Below are 17,422 nucleotides of genomic sequence, written 5' to 3'. Positions count from 1 at the left end.
CTAACAGCTCTACTGAACTCTTGCTTCTGCAACTTCAACACCTTCTGACAGAGGACGTAGTTAACTGCTCAGTACACTGTGCATCATCTTGCATTGCATGTCTCCTTGTTTGTTTCCTTTAGCAGATTGTTTCTATGTTTGTAATCTAGTTTCAGTTCTCTCTGACTTTACCTTTTTAGGTTTTGTTTGACAGTCAGAAGTCCTTTAAAGGGATGCACAATGATTTCTCAAAGGTAATGGGTATCAACAAAAGAGCACTGTGCTTTGTCACCATGAGGTCTGTTAAGCCAGCTTTTTTAAATGACTGCAGACCTATGTTTTATACACTGATAGCCGGTTAAATGTATATATTTACAGTTTTTATTTCTGATTATTCCGTTGGTCGACACTTCATTCAGGACTTGATCTCAATGACTTTGATGAACGGCAGGACCTTGTTGGTCTGTGTTGTCGGTGTGAGTGGTTTACTGTACAGGGGAGGGAAGAAAAAAATATAAAAATGAGTTAATTGAACATTAAACTATTAAATGAGTAGCTGACAGATACTGCCAGGATAAGAAAATGAGCAGAAATGGTAATTAGGAAGCGATTGGTCACCTGTAAACGACCTCTGGCTTGTTCACAGTGGACGTCAGGGGTGGAGGAGTCTGGTCTGACAGGAAGTACTCCATGTGGTCATGCATTTCTCTGTTCTGCAAAGTGAAAACAACAGTAATAAACATTAATGTGTGTGTCCGTTGGGGTTCTTTTCCATGTGCTAAAGGTCAGACACAGGGGGATTACAGGATGAAGGCTCTATATCCAAGGCAATTTTAGGGTATTTCCACTTTTAGTCTACTTGGAAAAGCCTTGTGCCTTTAGTTACCAAAAAAAATAACAACAACAATCCATTTTATTGCAAACAAACCCCACTAAAAGACCAAAACAATGAATCTTTAATTTGCCTCTCTGACCTTCCTATCCTGTGTGTGTCTCTCAGTCCCACGCTTAATTTGTTTCTAATGAACATGTCATTTTTATAACACGGGACAAAATGTATGGGTTTCTTACAGACTTGGGAATAGCAGTTCTTAAGGAGAAGTTACTTAAAGAGGAGAAAATCTATCAGGCTACAACACCACAGTCAGTACTTGGGATCATGTGTTTTAGTGAATTAAGACTAGTTAATAGTGAAGATATACAAGTAAAGGAGATAAAAAGAAGTTCAAAATACAAACAACTTATCTTTGAAAAAATAGTAATAGCAATAACATGTCTAACTAGAGATCTTTATTCAAGAATTCACTAATGAATGCTGGGATATACAGCTCCTGACCTCAGCTTCCAGGAAAGCCACCTTCTCCTCCAGATCCCTGATGACTCGATCTCTCTCTTGCATGATAGTCCGGGAGTTCTGCAGCTGTTTTACAGGCAACACAAACAAGCACAAACACAAAACACAAACAATGTGAGATACTCAGGAGAAGCACAGCTCATTTTTCCTCAACAGGAGCAGATGCAGCATCACTTATTCATGACGAGTGAGTTTTGTTTCACCACACATTTCCTCCTGGCTCCATTCCCTCACATCAATAACACTTTGTGTCTCTGCTTCCTCAAAATCTAATTTCCTTATTAATGGCTTCCTGTGTGTTTGTGGGCACTAGAGGAATAATTTGCATTGTGTTTGAGTGTGCGTCTGTGTATGCCCTTGCAGCACCAGGCAACCTGCCTGTGGACATAAGTACCTGTTCGATCATGTGGCGGACCTTCCTCTGCTGACTCTTCAACATGTCATCGAGGTGATGAATCTTTTCCTTCAGATTGGCCACTTCCTTCTCCAGCTCTGCACACCTACAACACACACACACACACACACACACACACACGAGGAAACGCTGGTTAATACACATGAAGTATGAAACCCTACACAAGAAAACTGCTTGACAAAATATTTAGTGATTCTGACTGTGGGGTGGGGAATATAACATATTTAGCAGCTGTTAAATCCACTAACAAGAAAAACAAACAACTTCCAGGTATTACTTTAACCAGCGAATGCCCCTCACCTCTGCTCTTTCCCTGCTCCTCCCTCGGTGCCCGTTTTAAGCTGCAGCAGCTCGGCCTGCCCTGCCACCATCTTGTCTTTGAGGAGGCCGCTCTCGACCTCCATGTTTCCCAGTAGCTTCTGCAGCTCCTCCACCTGCTGGCCTCTCTCCTTCGACTGCTCCTCCGCCTTCTGCAGCCTCTTTGTCTGCTCAATCAGGCGATCTTGGTAGTCGTAGGACTCCGCCTGGGAAGGCACAAGAGTGACAATTGGTTTCAGTCCCTCTCTTTATTACACCGTCTGTGTCCCAAATCCTCTCAAGATACCAAACCTACAGGTGTTACATGTAGGATGTTTCAGTGAGCTGTAGATGTACACAACGCAATGTAAAAAAGATAATGAAGGAGATGCTCATACATAGTATATGGATTTATTTTGTATATAACAAAAAATGTATGCTATAAAATGGAGCATGTATATCTATGTTCAGTTGTCACATTGATACAACTAATTACCAACTGACTGACTAGTGTCTAATCAGTCAGGATAACACCTGTGCAAGTGAACAGGGTCTTTAACAGATGCATTAATGTGTCTCGTCAGTGTGAGTTGTTCAGCACACACAATATTGTTGTTGTGATATTAGCTCAGTTTCTGTTTTGGTTCATGACATGGCGATAACTAAAAATAAATTGTGGCATCAATTACATTTTGTTGCTGCTCCTAAAACAATAATTAAAAAAAAAGAGGCAAAGGTGATGGTGAGAGCACAAGACAGAAGAGCCTGTGGTGACATCAGCAGGCAGCGTCCTGAGATGACCTGACGGATGAATGTACTGTCGAGCAAAAGATGAAGCAAGTGGAGGATCACAGGATGAGAGATGAAATCCAAAGATAACACTGGCAGATAATGAGGATGATTAAAAGAACGAGAGAGAGTAGGGTGAGTCATAGCGGCAAGACAGGAAATCGTGTCACGTTACTCGTCTCATGAGACAGACCTGCAGTCTCTCTTTCTCCTCCTGATGCCTCTTCTCCATGTCCTTCAGCTGCTCATACAGACGCTTGGTCACCTCCCGGAGCTTCACACTCTCCTCCTGAGTGTCTGTAACCTGAGACAGAAAGTGACATGCTCAATTAGGTTTAATCTGGCAAACTACTTGAACCTCAGGGCAAGGCAGGAGTTAACACACAGATAAGAGCGGCAGCTGATGGTCCATTTTCTGAGAGTTTAAAATGTTATTTCTGTCTAGCCTGAGGTAACAAAAGCAAAAAGCATTTAGACGAGATGCAGGGATGTCTGTTGAAATACGCAGAGATAATCTTTTTTCTTGGAGCTGTCCTTTAGGTGGGCAAAATACCTCTCCTCTCAAGACAAACAGTGCACTCTGTGTAATCTCACACTACTTAGAAAGGAGGGCAGTGTAAATCGACCCTAGCTTACCTACATATGACACATGCAGGTCACTGGGTATGGGTAACCACAACGCATGCACATTCGCTCCCTGCTTTGCACTACTTCCTCAGTGGATAATGGTTTTGTGTTACAGGAAATGCTATAATGTACCGAGCGTCCGATAATGCATGTGAAACACAATATTCTGAGTGTGTGTGTGTGTGTGTGAGCGCCATTAGTCAGAATGTAAGTGATCCCTTTCACTGTGTGTGTCGTACGCTCTGTCATCAGCTTCACAGAGTCTGGCCGTTTTCTGTGGAACAGCAGGCGTTAGGCTGGCATGTTAACGGAAACAGCTGGAGGCCCACACATTTTTTCCATTATCCATGTTATGCCTGTCATTTGAATTCAAATTTGAATGTATTCAAGCTCGTTCTATCTGAAATCGGTCTCTGACGCTTCCCATTGTTGATTCAAACGGAACAAACAAATCGTCAGTAAACAAATCGTAAAAAAGCCCAGCAAACACTCCTCTGAGGATTTTAAATGTGTCTTACATGAACATCTGGCTCAATGAGAACAATGTTGCCATTGGTGACAGCTGGTTCGTTGATAGGCATGTTGACTCTGAAGCCATTGGTTACCATTGGATACTGGAGGAGAGAGCGGCGGCCGGTTAGTGGGTTAGTGACATTGCTCGGATGTTTCAGCACTGTGCTAAAAAGAAAAGCATCTTTAAAAAAGGTGAATGTAGAGGGCGTGCACCTTGTTGTTGTTGTTGTTCTGTCTGGCCGCCATCTGCTCCCTCAGAGTCTTCAGACAGTACCTCACCTAGAAACACAAACACACCGAGCATTAAAAAAAAAAAGCGAGTTATGCAGAAACGCCACTGTGCCCTTCTGCTCATTCAACCCAACATCATAAAACACACACACACACACACACACACACACAATGTTGACTCATTGTCTAAATGCGGCCCGGGAGGAGTTGCTCACCTCCTGAATCTGTGACACCTCGTCTGTCAGCATCCTGACGCTTTGTGCTGTCTCTGGACGGGATTCAAGGTAAACCTGGGGTAACACAGAGGTGGGAGAGTGTGTTAGATCAGGGCTTCCCAAACTTTTCCATGCCAAGGCCCCCCAAATAGCAATAGCGTCTGGCCGGGGAACCCACCGAGATTGAGGCTTTATGTCAGGCACAAACTGCCAGGTCAACACAGTTTATGATGTCATGAATGATATTTTGACTGGCGAGCAATTGGAAAGATGAGCATGATGGAAAATAAGGTACTATAAATTATATTTCATAATAATTCTCAAAATATAATGATTTGATTTGATTTTGTTATTTGCCTTTTTTTTCTCATCTTCACTCCAATTTGCTGAGGACCTCCTAGCACCCCCAGGCCACCCCAACTTTGAAAACCACTGTGTTAGATAACACAGGTGAATATAGTGCCGATATAACATGAAGGGTCGACCAGCTGCGTACAACTATTCAGACAAACAACTACAGAAAAACAAACTCAAATACCTTGATGACTTCAACTTTTTCGTCTGTCGGAGTGATGAGTTCAGGTGTTTCTTTCTGCTCCTCTGGTTTTTGTGGCAGCACCACTGCTATGCTGCTCTCCTTCATTCAGTTAAAAACAACAAAAACGAAGATTAGTCAAATCCCACCATGATTGATTGTTCTTTCAGTTTAGTAAAAAAAACACAAAAACCACTCCTTTCATTTTGTACCTTGTTGCTGAGTCGCTCTGAGGTGCAGCCTGACTGGTTTCGATCTTGCAGATTGAGTTTAAGCCGCCTGCATGATCGGCCCTGAAATGAAAGATGAGAGGATAAGTGGGACTGGATGACTAAATGGAGGCGGAGGAGCAGGATTATGGGAAAAACAACCAATGAGGAGAAAGAAGAGGGGCTCAAAATGAAAGTCAGAGGGTGGAGCGGAGAAAGAGAGGGGGGGACTTTTTAGCCATAAAACTTCCCCATAGTGAAGTTCCTCTGTGGATGCCATGGTGATCCCGAGCAAAACATTTCCATTCAGTCCTCACCAGTCTGCTGACTCTGACCACACACACTCTCCATCCACGACACGACACTACACTCACTGGAAAATGAAACCAGTCGAGTCCAGAGGAGGCCAAAAATACCAACACTCAAAACATCCACAACCTCTGAGTCACCCTCAACTGTACTTTGTCACCATGGCAGCCAAAACAAATGGAGGAACTCAGTGTTGTGCGCTGTGCTGACGATTCACAGTAAAACAAAGTATTTAGAGAAAATAGTGATGAACAACAACTGTACTGAATGCTTTTCTATGTTTACAATGTTTTTTTTTAAATTAAATCCCATGTATTGTATCATATCTCTAGCTATGATAATATATACTGTAGGCCTGCGTGTGTTCGCTCTATAAGTCTCTCATAGTCTCTTCTCTTCTGTTATTTGCATGTTAATATAACTGGTTTGGTTGGGGGGGGAGTTCCAGTCTGTTCTGTCCTGTAATTACATGTTGGTAAAAAAAAAAAACATAAAGAGGGCAAGGTGTTTCCAGCTTTTTTTTCCGTTCTTTTCTTGGTCCTCCTTCAGCTTTCCCCTTGATAAAGCAGATAATTTCTTCTCATTGATGACTTGTTCATGGCTCTCATCTTAGTTGAATCCTGACTCTATTATTTTTAAGTAGACCTATATTTTTTGGCTTTTTGTGCCTTTATTAGATGGTGCAGTTGAGAGAGACAGGGACAGGAAATGGGGAATGACATGCGGGAAAGGGCCGCCGTCCGCCGATGTGGGATTCAAACCCGGGGCCGCCTGCAGTGAGGACTGTGGCCTCGTGCCTGCTCAACCTACTGCGCCACCCGACTCCCCTGGATCCTGACCTTTTTATAGCCTCTTTATTTTTTATTATAAGGTCTTTATTGCTCAGGTATGACATGCAATTCTTGATAACATGAACACACCTGTGTTTTTGTTTTTGACTGTGGGCTTTAACTGGAAGTCTTTGATGTTCTTATCATAGCTATTAAATCAAAGTTCGTCATCTTGATTCACTGTTATTAGGTTAATATTGTACAACTTTATCTTAAAAGTAGCTATTTGTCAGATCCCACACATTTTGGGAAGTACATAACTCCTCAAACTGTTTCTTGGCCCGTGGTTATTCAGACTTTATGTTTCAGAGACAGACAAGCAATCCATTTAACAGATAATGCATAACATAAAGCTGACAACCGAAATTCAATTTAAAACGCAAGTTTTTTTTATGTAATTGTAAGATTTCTCCCCAAAGCAAACAAATACTTTCTTAATCCTCCTGGACAACGCCCACATAGGTAAGTGCTGGTAAAACTCCAGACTAATTGTGCTAGCTGCTTTCCTTTGAATTTACAAAGAAAACAAACCATTTGGCTCGTTGACAAATCCTCTTCTGGTGGAAGATAAAAGTCCAGGTGTGGGTGACCTGTTATGTAACATCTGATTTTTGTCTCATTGCCAGCCTGACCCGTGCTTAATCCTTAACCCTTAACTCCATGGAATTGCTGTGTTTGTTTGCATGGATGAGTGAATGTATGTCTGTGTATGAACTTCTATGGAACACACTGTACCCATCTGCAGTGCGGCTCCACCCTGCATTAGCTCAAGTGTAAACAAAATTACGGTTATCAATCATGATTTGAGGGAGACATCTATAAAACTCCTCCATTAATGGCTGTAATTATATTTTATGAGGGTGTTTGCAGAGTAAATGATCAATTATCTTAACTTCTGCATTGATTTATGTTGTTGTCTTCCTCTATAGATTAAGGTGGGAGTAGATGAGACTCCTCTGACATCAAAACTATTTTAAGAATCAAAAGACTGACCTAACTTTATTTAGACTGTACTGATAACATAAGATAGGCTGTTGATTTGATTTTCTTCTATTGAATATATGCAACTGCAGGTGTTTACAGTTGCTACGGCTCAGTGGTGTCTCTGTGTTCATGAAGGTGTTTTCAAGGACGAGCTTTTTATTTTCTGTCAGGGAGGTATTTTTTTTACAAGTTTAAGAGGTAGGTGTTACTTTGGAATGATGCACGAGAAACAGATGTTGTTCCATCGTCCTAAATCACCCAGAAGGACATTATGACTCTTCGCTGTCAGTCTTCTCACCTGTGTGATATTTTAGCTTCAAACACTTCAACTAGTGGCTGCAAAACATCGGGTTTATGTCACCTTGTTCGGTCAAGTGTGACCTGATTAGCTGCACAAGCATTTTTGGCATACAGCGCACTGATGCTGTTCACAAATGAAGCCACTTTACTCACCTTTAATGACACCTATGATTACACTTCGTGAGAAAGAGGCACTGACACATTCTCTACATGCCACAGTCTGTTGTTAACTATACTGTAAGTGAGGAGGCAATGCCACAATAACAATGTCAACACACGGTCACATCATGAGACAGAGACACCACATCTGAATTTGTATCTTGGAGTTTAGAGGTCAGAGGAACCTTTAATCAGATCATTTATCAATGAAATACAATCATGGACAAAAGAAATGACAAAGTCTGACAGAATGTAGAAAGTTTTCCAGTGGGAATAAAACATTTTTCACTTGGTCCTTGTAGATTTTGTTTTACACTTGTGCAATACTGCTCTTGTCTGCAAACTTTATGAATTCAACCCCTCCTTCTTTCCCAAGAGAAGCCCTTTGAGAAAAAATCTAACTTCCAAGAAACAATGTGGCAGAGCAGTCATATTAACACACATTAAGTGCCAGGGGCTTATTTCCTATTCCATCATCAGGTTGCATCAAAGTGAGAAAGGAACTAATTAGTGGTAGAGGCCAATGTTACACCTTTATCTGACAACTCTGGCCAACTGACAGAAACATCTTCAACACAAACTCAAAAATTTACGCCAACAGCGTTTTAATGAAATAGAACAATTAACATGCAGGCCCGTTCTTGCAGATCATTTGGTATTAACAAAACAAGCATCGAGTCCTAGAACACTGCGCTACAGAAGTGAATACACAAGGATGGGGAGGGAGAGAGTCTATTACAACACGCTGAAAAAGTGATGACACCAAAGTTTGCTCAAGAGACATCCTTGGGCACTGTTGTGAGAAGGATTAATATTGAACCAAAAGATCATTTCTGTAGTGTGCATATGTGCGTGCAATACATGTGTGTGTGTGGTTTTACGACTGTGACACATAAATAAACTTGTGTGTGGATGGGTGTAAGCAGTTTCAGAGTGCGTGTCAACATATGAACAAAGCAGTGCAACCCAGAACAGCACATGTGAGTAACACATTTGGTTACTTACATAAGCCGTCAGTTCTCTGCTTTCAAAGTCAAACGCAGGGTAAATGGTTTAGCTTGAATGGCAGTCCTTTGTGCGTAATTGCAGCCTGAAAACCATCAGAGCCAAGGCAGAGACAGGCCGGCCAACATTTCACTGTGATCTGAGGGAGCAACAGCTCCAGGGCTGCTTTGTCCCAGAGACACACAGAGGATCAGACACACCCTGGGAGGTGGATACGGGTACACTAAAAACACAATGTTCTGCACATCCACACACTATTCTTTAGCACCAACTCCATGTACACATTTACAGTCATGTAGAGCTAAGAAATAAATACAGTGGTAATGTGTTACAGTCTGCTATTTCCTATAAAATCAAACACTTTAGAAATAAATCATAGGTATGCTGTGATAGTCTAATTAACCCATAAAGCAATCTCTAACTCAATCTACGTTAAAACCATTAGGAGGTTTTTTTTTTTTTTGCCAAGCTGTTCCAAATGCCTCTAAGGTGCTGCTTCCTTCTCTTTGTAAATTTATTTTTCCCACACCACATGATAAATAGAAATGTGGTGAACTGTGACTGCTCTGTTCCCATAAACAAATTAGTTGCCATATTTCAAAAAAACAAAAGTGTGATGTATTATAACTTCAAAATCTTTGACAGGTCAACATCCCAGTTGGATGAAAACATTCCCAATCCCAACACATGATTAGGACAGAAAGCAGGACTGATTAACAACCACTCCCAACAAAAACATGCTTATTAGGTGTCATTACAGACCAAACGGCCTGTATTTTTAATTAAACACAGTGAATCACTGCATATTTGCTCTAATGTAACAACTCTTACTCTTATTCATGCACTCAAACAAAAAATACAAACCTGTTTTTTCAAGCTGTCAAAGTACAGTGAAATGCATTATCCCCTCAGGTAAATACTTCAGCTTTGTCCTTATCTACATTTACAGTACTCTCTGCAGCATGGACATTTGCAAAGTCATACTTGACGTATATAATGGGATCAGCCCTTTCCTCTGCTCACTGCATTCACATTCCATTAAAAACCTGCCCCTCGTGTTGAGGAAAAGCTTCTGTGAGCTTGTCCGTGCAGCTCAGTGAACACTTGATTTACATTTCTACTGTATTTACAGTTCAACAGGCCTCAGGGTAAAGTACCATTCCAGTTTTTCCCCTATATCTCTGACATAACATTAGCTCTCATTGAAATCTACTAATTTCACAACAATTTTGTTAAACTCAACCTGTAGGTTAAAAGAATCCTGTGTAAATGTCCGTTGGTCAGAAAGTGATTTGACGAAACAATTTACTCATGTCAATTAGTCTAAAAGATCTACCAGTGTCATCTGAAATGACAGTCAAAGCAGTTTTCATAGATCATTGCAGGCCTACATGCTGTGCTCACATGTCATCATAGAGTCTCTGAACAAGTGCTGCAATACAGAGATCTCAAAACGATTCAACATCTAACGTTATTCTTAATCAGAGGCAACATTCAGCAAAAAACAAACATTCTGGTAAACAATCTGCCTCTGGAGGCACCTGCTTAGTGCTGCCGGTCGGCTGGTCAGCTAAGGAGTAGTGAGCCATGAGGGAGGGTCTGGTTTCTGTCTCTAGTGCCCTGTTTTCACTGCATCACACGACAGAGCGCTGCTATACAACTCTAGTAGTGTTTTACTGCAACTTCTGCTTACAGAGGCTGACGTACTCTTAAGGAGCTAGGAGGAGAGTACAAATCACTGAAGCACAATAACTGAATGAGGAGATTACAAATGAATGAACGGCCTCATTTAGAGTAAGAGTAACAGTTTTGAATGTAGCAGAGAGAAAAAAAGAGCGGAATAGAGGAGATACTATGACAGCCAGGTTTCCAGGAGATACAATCAGCCGCACAACAGATTATATAATCATGTGTACTCACTTAGAAAATATAACAACAACCAGTTAGAAACAACGCGGTCCAACCTGACTCAGGTTTACAGATTTGGAGGTGACATCACTATTTTACTAGCGTCTTGGCTACGGGAGCGTCTTCATACCTACGGGATCAGACAACTCCAGTTACTGTACTGAGCCACAGCCAGTTACAGATGATGTCACTGCTGTACAAAGCTAAATGACTCTGTAGAACGACGAATACCGTAGTGAAAATTATTAAAATGCCAACAAGATATAGATCTGTGTGCTTATTGAGACAAGCTCAAAGGGGAAAATGAAGAGAGTAACATAATATGTGAAGATTCAGAAATCTCAAGTCATGCCCCACGTGCCAGAGTTCACAGCTAAGTGTGAAATCCATCCATCTCCCACTGCAGTCAAAACAACGCAGTTTTATTACCAAGCAACGTAACTACACACAATGGGAACGACATGAAATGTTGTAAAACACTTAAACAACAACTTGCTGATATAAGTGATATCTCCACACCGCCACAACTACGACTCCAGACTGTTCCCTTCCCATCGATACCAACACCATGTGTCATCATCATTACAACAAAAAATGAATCACCTCCACTGTGTAACTGATGGCGGTACTGCTGAAATTGTCAAGCTATTTTTGAACAAAATGATGCCTAAGTGGCTCTATTTGGATACAGTTAGTTGGTGTGTGGCAAACATCAGCCTTTGTTTTAAGTACAACAGGAAATCCCCAAATGAATCATGTAACCAAACCATGTCACATCAATTCAAAGAGCAGACTAAACTGCAACCACGAGTACCATCATGCACACATTCAATAAACCCAGATGCAAAATACCCCATATCTCATAAAAATCAGTCAGATATCTACCTGGGCAGAAGGAGCTGTCTGGGACTCTTCCCAATGATGTTCACACAGCTGCGATCCAGACCTGTTTGTGTCTGTCTGACTAAGTGTGTGGGAAGCCACGGCTGTCTTGCCTTACATGGCTGGGTGAGGCTCCACCAGCTGCCCAACCCTTTTTTCCTCCAGTCACAGAGCTACGGTGCCAGTCCAAAGAGGCACAGAGTGTCCCCCCTCTCCACAATAGAAAGAACTGGAAGGAACATTTCCACTTGTTAAATTATACACAGCCCTGAACAAAAAGGGTTTGTTAATGGTGAATCTACACTACAGAGACATTTGGACAGAATTTCCTTTTCAAAGTAAATAACTGACTGGGTTAAACTCAGCTAATACTGTATGCAACCATTATGTAACTTATTTAGGACAATTCGGGACCAACAAATAAACCTGTGGGATTTATATGGCACATGGTGGCAGTGATAGGTAGCAGCACTCTAAGGAATGTTTGGTGCGAGTTACATAACAAAGATTAATGAGGCATCTTTATATAACCGGCGTCACTGGCATGATGAGAGTGTGCAGTATAAACAAAACTCTGCAAACAAAAGTCAAATGCCACAGTCCATATTAGTTCATGTCTCTGAGTCTCTAACCATCCAAAACAGCAGACGCTAAAACTTCCATCAATGGAACTTATCATAGGAATAGTTCAGCTCCTTTGTTGCTCCCCTTGAACCACAATTTTAACGATATAATGAATAATCACCAAAGGCAACCTTTGCTGCGTAGATAAAAAGTTCAAAATGAGAAAGTCGAGAATCAACAAACTTTCTGTTTTGTGACGAGTCCTCTGGTTTGCAAACTAAACATCATTTCATTTTCTTAAGCTATTTGTACATATTGTTTGCACGCACACAAATGTATAATTGCGTATCCTTTTGTTGATGTGTAAGCAGCGGAGCCAACACGCCATTTACCCCATTGGAGTCAAACACAACAAGCTTGTTAGGAGTGGATCTCTCTTATGTTGCCATGTAGGGAAACAGTCGAGTTGACAAAACACCCATGACAATCCAGCTAAGCTGTTTTAATAATATCCTTCCCTGAACCACTCTTGCTCTTCCCAGCATCCTCTCACGCAACGACACAACACACAGTCACTAAACTGTCATTTGTCAAGATTGGGAAGAAAACAATTAAACTGCCATATGGGATGAGATGAAATGGTTTTCCTTATGAGAACAGCAAACAGTGGGGTTTGCAGAATGGGATCCAAGAGAGGTAAAAGTTGGCGTATATGGGGCAATCACAGGAAAAACTGAAATACAGGTCTGTCTACAACCAGTAACAAAAACAGTTCTAACAAATCCAACAAGATTGTTGTCTTGATCCTCTTTTGGAGGATTTTGTATCATGTGTATTTGTCTGGATACAACCAAGCAATTCTCCTCTTCCTGTCAGATGATAAATAAATGATCTATCCAGTCATGCCTTCAACCCATTGCACATGACATAACACTTACTAACTTTTACAGTTTAAGCCAATGGGTTACTTTTGAATCAATTACCATTTCAATGCCAACAAGTTATGTATTGCTTCATTTTCCATTTAACAGATTCTTGTTTGTTCAACTGTCATCATAGCGCAGCAAACTGTGACAGAGCAGGTTCTGAATGTAGCGGTGTGAGATAATAACACATGACTTGACTGGCAAAGAAAGGTTGGCATTTCGCTTTAACCTCACACCCAAAACATCTTGGTACAGTGGCTTCTTCGGAACTCTTGGCATGGAATTATGCAAATTCAACATCACGGAATGTCAGTCCATTGACTTGTCACCTTCGCTTATCACGGTTCTAGAATGACTTAGAATGTTGCAATCGTTCTTAAGCACAAAACCATGGGCTGGAGGCTATAATCGTTTCTTTTTAAAACTTATGAGGCGCAGCGTTAGACCAGCGTTTCTCTTATGTAAACACCTTTTAAAATGCTCAGATAAGGATCCAGAGTAATCCATCCAAGACACAGAGCAGGTTAAAGTTCAGTGAAAGTGCCATGTATACAGTGGGACACTGTAATTACCCTGTACATAAAGTGGTGGAGTTAAGTGATGTGATGCCTGTAATCCAGCAGTCACACCTGCTAGTTAACCTGAATGAGTAAGAAACAAGGGACAAAGGACAATTTGATATGACTTTATATTAGGCTAGTTCTTCTGATAAATAAGATATAGCCTATCAGTCAACTCAACTTTGACTCACAGTCATTTCATTTAAATTTAGATTATATTGTCACTACAAGAACATCTGACTGACATACAGCAGCCAAAACTCATACTGTAAAAGATAGTAGGCTACAGTCATTCAGATAGCCTAGGCTACATGTAAATGCTTCTGAGATTACATCAACTATTATATTGGGATTCTAGGGTATACAATGACTCAACTTTTATGGAGGAGTAAAAAAACAACAACTTATGGATCAAGTTCTGTGTCAAAAGTCTAAAATAAAAAATAAAAAAAGACTACTAGATGTGCTTTAAATGTCGAGTTTTCGCCTCCATATCTTGAAATGTAAGTTTTAACTTTTAATTCGTTACGTATTTAACACAAGAGTCCGCGTGGGGCTAATTAGCGTCATCTACCACAGCTGAGGAACTCTTTTCATTGTGATACGCAGGAAGATTTTTTTCTTAATAAGTAGCCTATGATGTTATTGACTAACACAGACACAACTAGATCAGTTACACCTGACAGGGAATAGACCGAGTGTCTTTGGATGAAAACTGTTAAACTGGTTTTAATCATTACTCACGTTAACTTTATTGTCCTCTCCTCCACTCGCTACAGGCTGCGTCACTCCGCCGCTCATCTTCTCAGCGAAAAATAATGAAAAAAGGGTTAATACAAAAAAAGTTTCACAGCCGTATAAGTAGGCCTATTCCTATGTCCTTCAACTCTCACTCTCCCTTCTTTTGTAAACAACTGCTAGATAGTTAAACTACACCGCGGAGAGCAGTGGAGGGGCTCCTGGACTCTACTCCGCTCTACTCTGCTGCTCTGCCTTCACTCCTCTGTCTGACCAGGTGGCTGAGCTGTGCAGGTCCTCTACACGCCTGCTCCAACTCAGGCGGAATGTAGTACTGAATCATAAATCAGCATGAAGGAGGCAGAGTTATTGTATGCAGTTTGTGCCACTTCAAACTTCTGCATTCTCCACATTCTGCTTTACAAGCCATATATTTTCTTCCTATGACAGCGTTGATGGTGATAATTTAGCTACAGTGCATAGACTCGACTTAAAATTGAGTTCAAGTTTAGTTTTTATCTTTCCACCTACACCCAGGGCCCTTTTCTGTGATCTTATCTTATCTGACTTGATCTTATTTGTAGTAAAAATGCCTTATACATCACAATTAACAGTTAGTACCTACATACTGTAAATTCTAGGTAGGCCTAAGTAATTTGATCATAACGTCTATTGGGAACTCTCCACTGAGGAACACATCATTAAGACACAGCAGGCTCAAAGGACCATATCTACAGTGAGATGTACAGTGCATGCAAAAGTTTGGGCACCCCTGGTTTAATTTCTGTTTTAATGTGAACAGTTAAGCAAGTGGAAAATGACATGATCTCCAAAAGGCATAAAGTTACTGACACCCTTAAAATTTAAACAATATATTATTTTCAAAATGACAGAAGGGCCCGCAGCAAAGGTTTGGCCACCCTGCATAGTTAGTAGCCTACCTAGTAGCACCTCCATTGGAAACTATCACAGCATGTAAATGGTAAATAACTTGTCTGATACCTTGGTCACAGTTATCTTAGAGCTCAAGTCTCCTGGGTTTCCCGTTCTTTTGCAGGGTGCTGCTTTATTTCCCTTTTTCACTCTTAAATTATAGAAGACAAACATAATGCACTGATATTGCTTAAAATATTGCAAAAGAGTGTTTCATGTTTAACTTTATGCCTTTTGGAGATCATTTCATCTTCCACTTGCTTAACTATTCACATTAACAGAAACAGAAATGTTGACCAAGGGTGCCCAAACTTTTGCATGCCACTATACTGTAGTCAGTCTGCAGGTAAAGTTCATGACAAACATTAGGTGATGAGAGCGGTCACACCTGCTATTTAACCTGAATGAGTGAGAAATGAAGGACAAAAGACAATTTGATATGACTTTATATTAGTTCCTCTGATAGATGAGGGATATCAACTCAGCTGAACTCCTTTAAATCACAGTATTTTTTTCAAATTCAAGGTAGATAACAGAGGTAATTCCATTATAATATTGGATTTTTCTGTAAGGATCTATAGGGATAATATAAATAAACACATATGATTGAAGAAAAACTGTGTCTGACCTCAGAGAAGCCGGTGAGCCCTCCATGTGGCAGACACTTGGTGTGAGTGCGGCTGAACCACAGCATCTTGCTCTCCGTCACCTGCCTGATCTTCTTCCAGACTGGTTCCATATGACTTCTCTCTTCATCGGTCCTATTTCAACAAATTTGGTTCAACCTCTTCCCCTCTCGATTTCCAGTCAGTTCTCTTGTTTTTAACACCACAGCACCAGGAACCTTCCACTCTGAGATCTGCTTCCTTTCCACTGCAGCTAATTCTGTGTCAAGCCTGCAAATAGGATATAACCCTGTTTGATAACAGTCCCGTCACATGTCAGGTGGCTCTGGTGCCACTTACACTCTTAATTATTTTTGCGTTGTGCCTCTGAACTCATTTACCCTTGGCAGCATATGGCTTGAAACAATTGTGACATGGCTGGCTCATGAGCCCGGAGATGGTGTCCTACTTTCAGCCTTTGACAATGTGGCTGTTACAATGTGAGCACATTTTGTACTTTAACGTTACGGTTTCCCTATGACGTTTTTAAAATGAAAATTTCATAACCTTCATTTAACAGTCCAACCTAATTTAGCAGAAATTCACATAAAAAGCTGTTAAAATTCTCTTGAAGTTTTAATTGACACTGGATTTTCTTGTTATTGCTTTCAGACAGGTGTGGCATCACATAAAAGCGGGGGCCATTAGCATGGAAAGACCAGAATCTAATTCCCTGGTAAATCCTGTGTTTTTCCGCTCTGGCTTAGATGATGTCATTACGTTTTATATATCGGATTTCAAGAGCTATTTGTTCTTTGACAGCCAAATAAAAGCAGTGACTTTGTGCCTTAATGAAATACAATAAGCTACTGTAAACGTGGCACGTCTGCTTTGTGTGACGCACCAATCACCAGTGAGAATGACACAAATGCAAATGACAGATTTTACTGAACAGCCCAGCCTTAGGTAAATATACACATACGTTATATAGATTAATGGCTTGGGCATGAAACAGCAGCCACCTTTATGTCCTGTACATTGTGGAGTGTGTGTGTTACTTTAAGTCACAGGCATGAATGTCTTGAACAAACCACCAGTGTTTGAATTTTAGACATGGTGGCAAAACATGGTGGTCATAACCTACTCTGTATTGTCTGCTGAGCTATTTGTTTACATGTTGTGAGTGACATTCTCCTGTTTCTTCCCCTGAAGTTTTTGGAGAAGCAATGGATCAGCGCTGGTGCAGAACAACATTTCTGCTCCGTCATCGTAATTCACAACCAGCAACTGACTGCTGACCGCTGCTAACTTTCTCACACATTGTGAAGGTACACTCAAACCACTAATGAACATTTTCAACCCTACAGACTGTATGTTGAGCTACAGTAAATGCTCCATCATTCATTATGAATCCAGATCTAATTAGTAATGTGTCATTGAATACTATCTTACAAAATGTATATAAAGTTTTCCAAAAGAAGAGGGAGAAAGGCGCAGAGGTTAGACGAGGTGGAGTCATGATTACAGCTTGATGTCTTCAGTAATTACAGTAAAC

General features: G+C 40.8%; 1 protein-coding gene across 1 annotated transcript; it reads right to left on the bottom strand.

Moving 5' to 3' along the window:
- Positions 1-357: 357 nt before the first annotated feature.
- tuft1b (tuftelin 1b) lies at positions 358-16,079 on the bottom strand. The gene is made up of 13 exons (XM_085791384.1): positions 15,891-16,079; positions 14,336-14,392; positions 5,168-5,248; positions 4,959-5,057; positions 4,421-4,495; positions 4,188-4,253; positions 3,980-4,075; positions 3,028-3,138; positions 2,049-2,272; positions 1,728-1,833; positions 1,316-1,399; positions 598-692; positions 358-467 (listed from the first exon to the last, which is right to left on the bottom strand). The coding sequence occupies exons 1-13, from the start codon at positions 15,999-16,001 to the stop codon at positions 395-397; spliced, it is 1,278 nt and encodes a 425-aa protein (XP_085647510.1). The 5' UTR covers positions 16,002-16,079; the 3' UTR covers positions 358-394.
- Between the last annotated feature and the right edge of the window lie 1,343 nt (positions 16,080-17,422).

The sequence above is a fragment of the Trachurus japonicus genome, chromosome 11 (genome assembly GCF_045865225.1).
Source record: "Trachurus japonicus isolate A0001 chromosome 11, Traja_1.0".
Lineage (NCBI taxonomy): Eukaryota > Metazoa > Chordata > Actinopteri > Carangiformes > Carangidae > Trachurus > Trachurus japonicus.
Note: the sequence above shows the minus strand (reverse complement) of the source record. Positions and strands in the feature narration are given on the sequence as shown.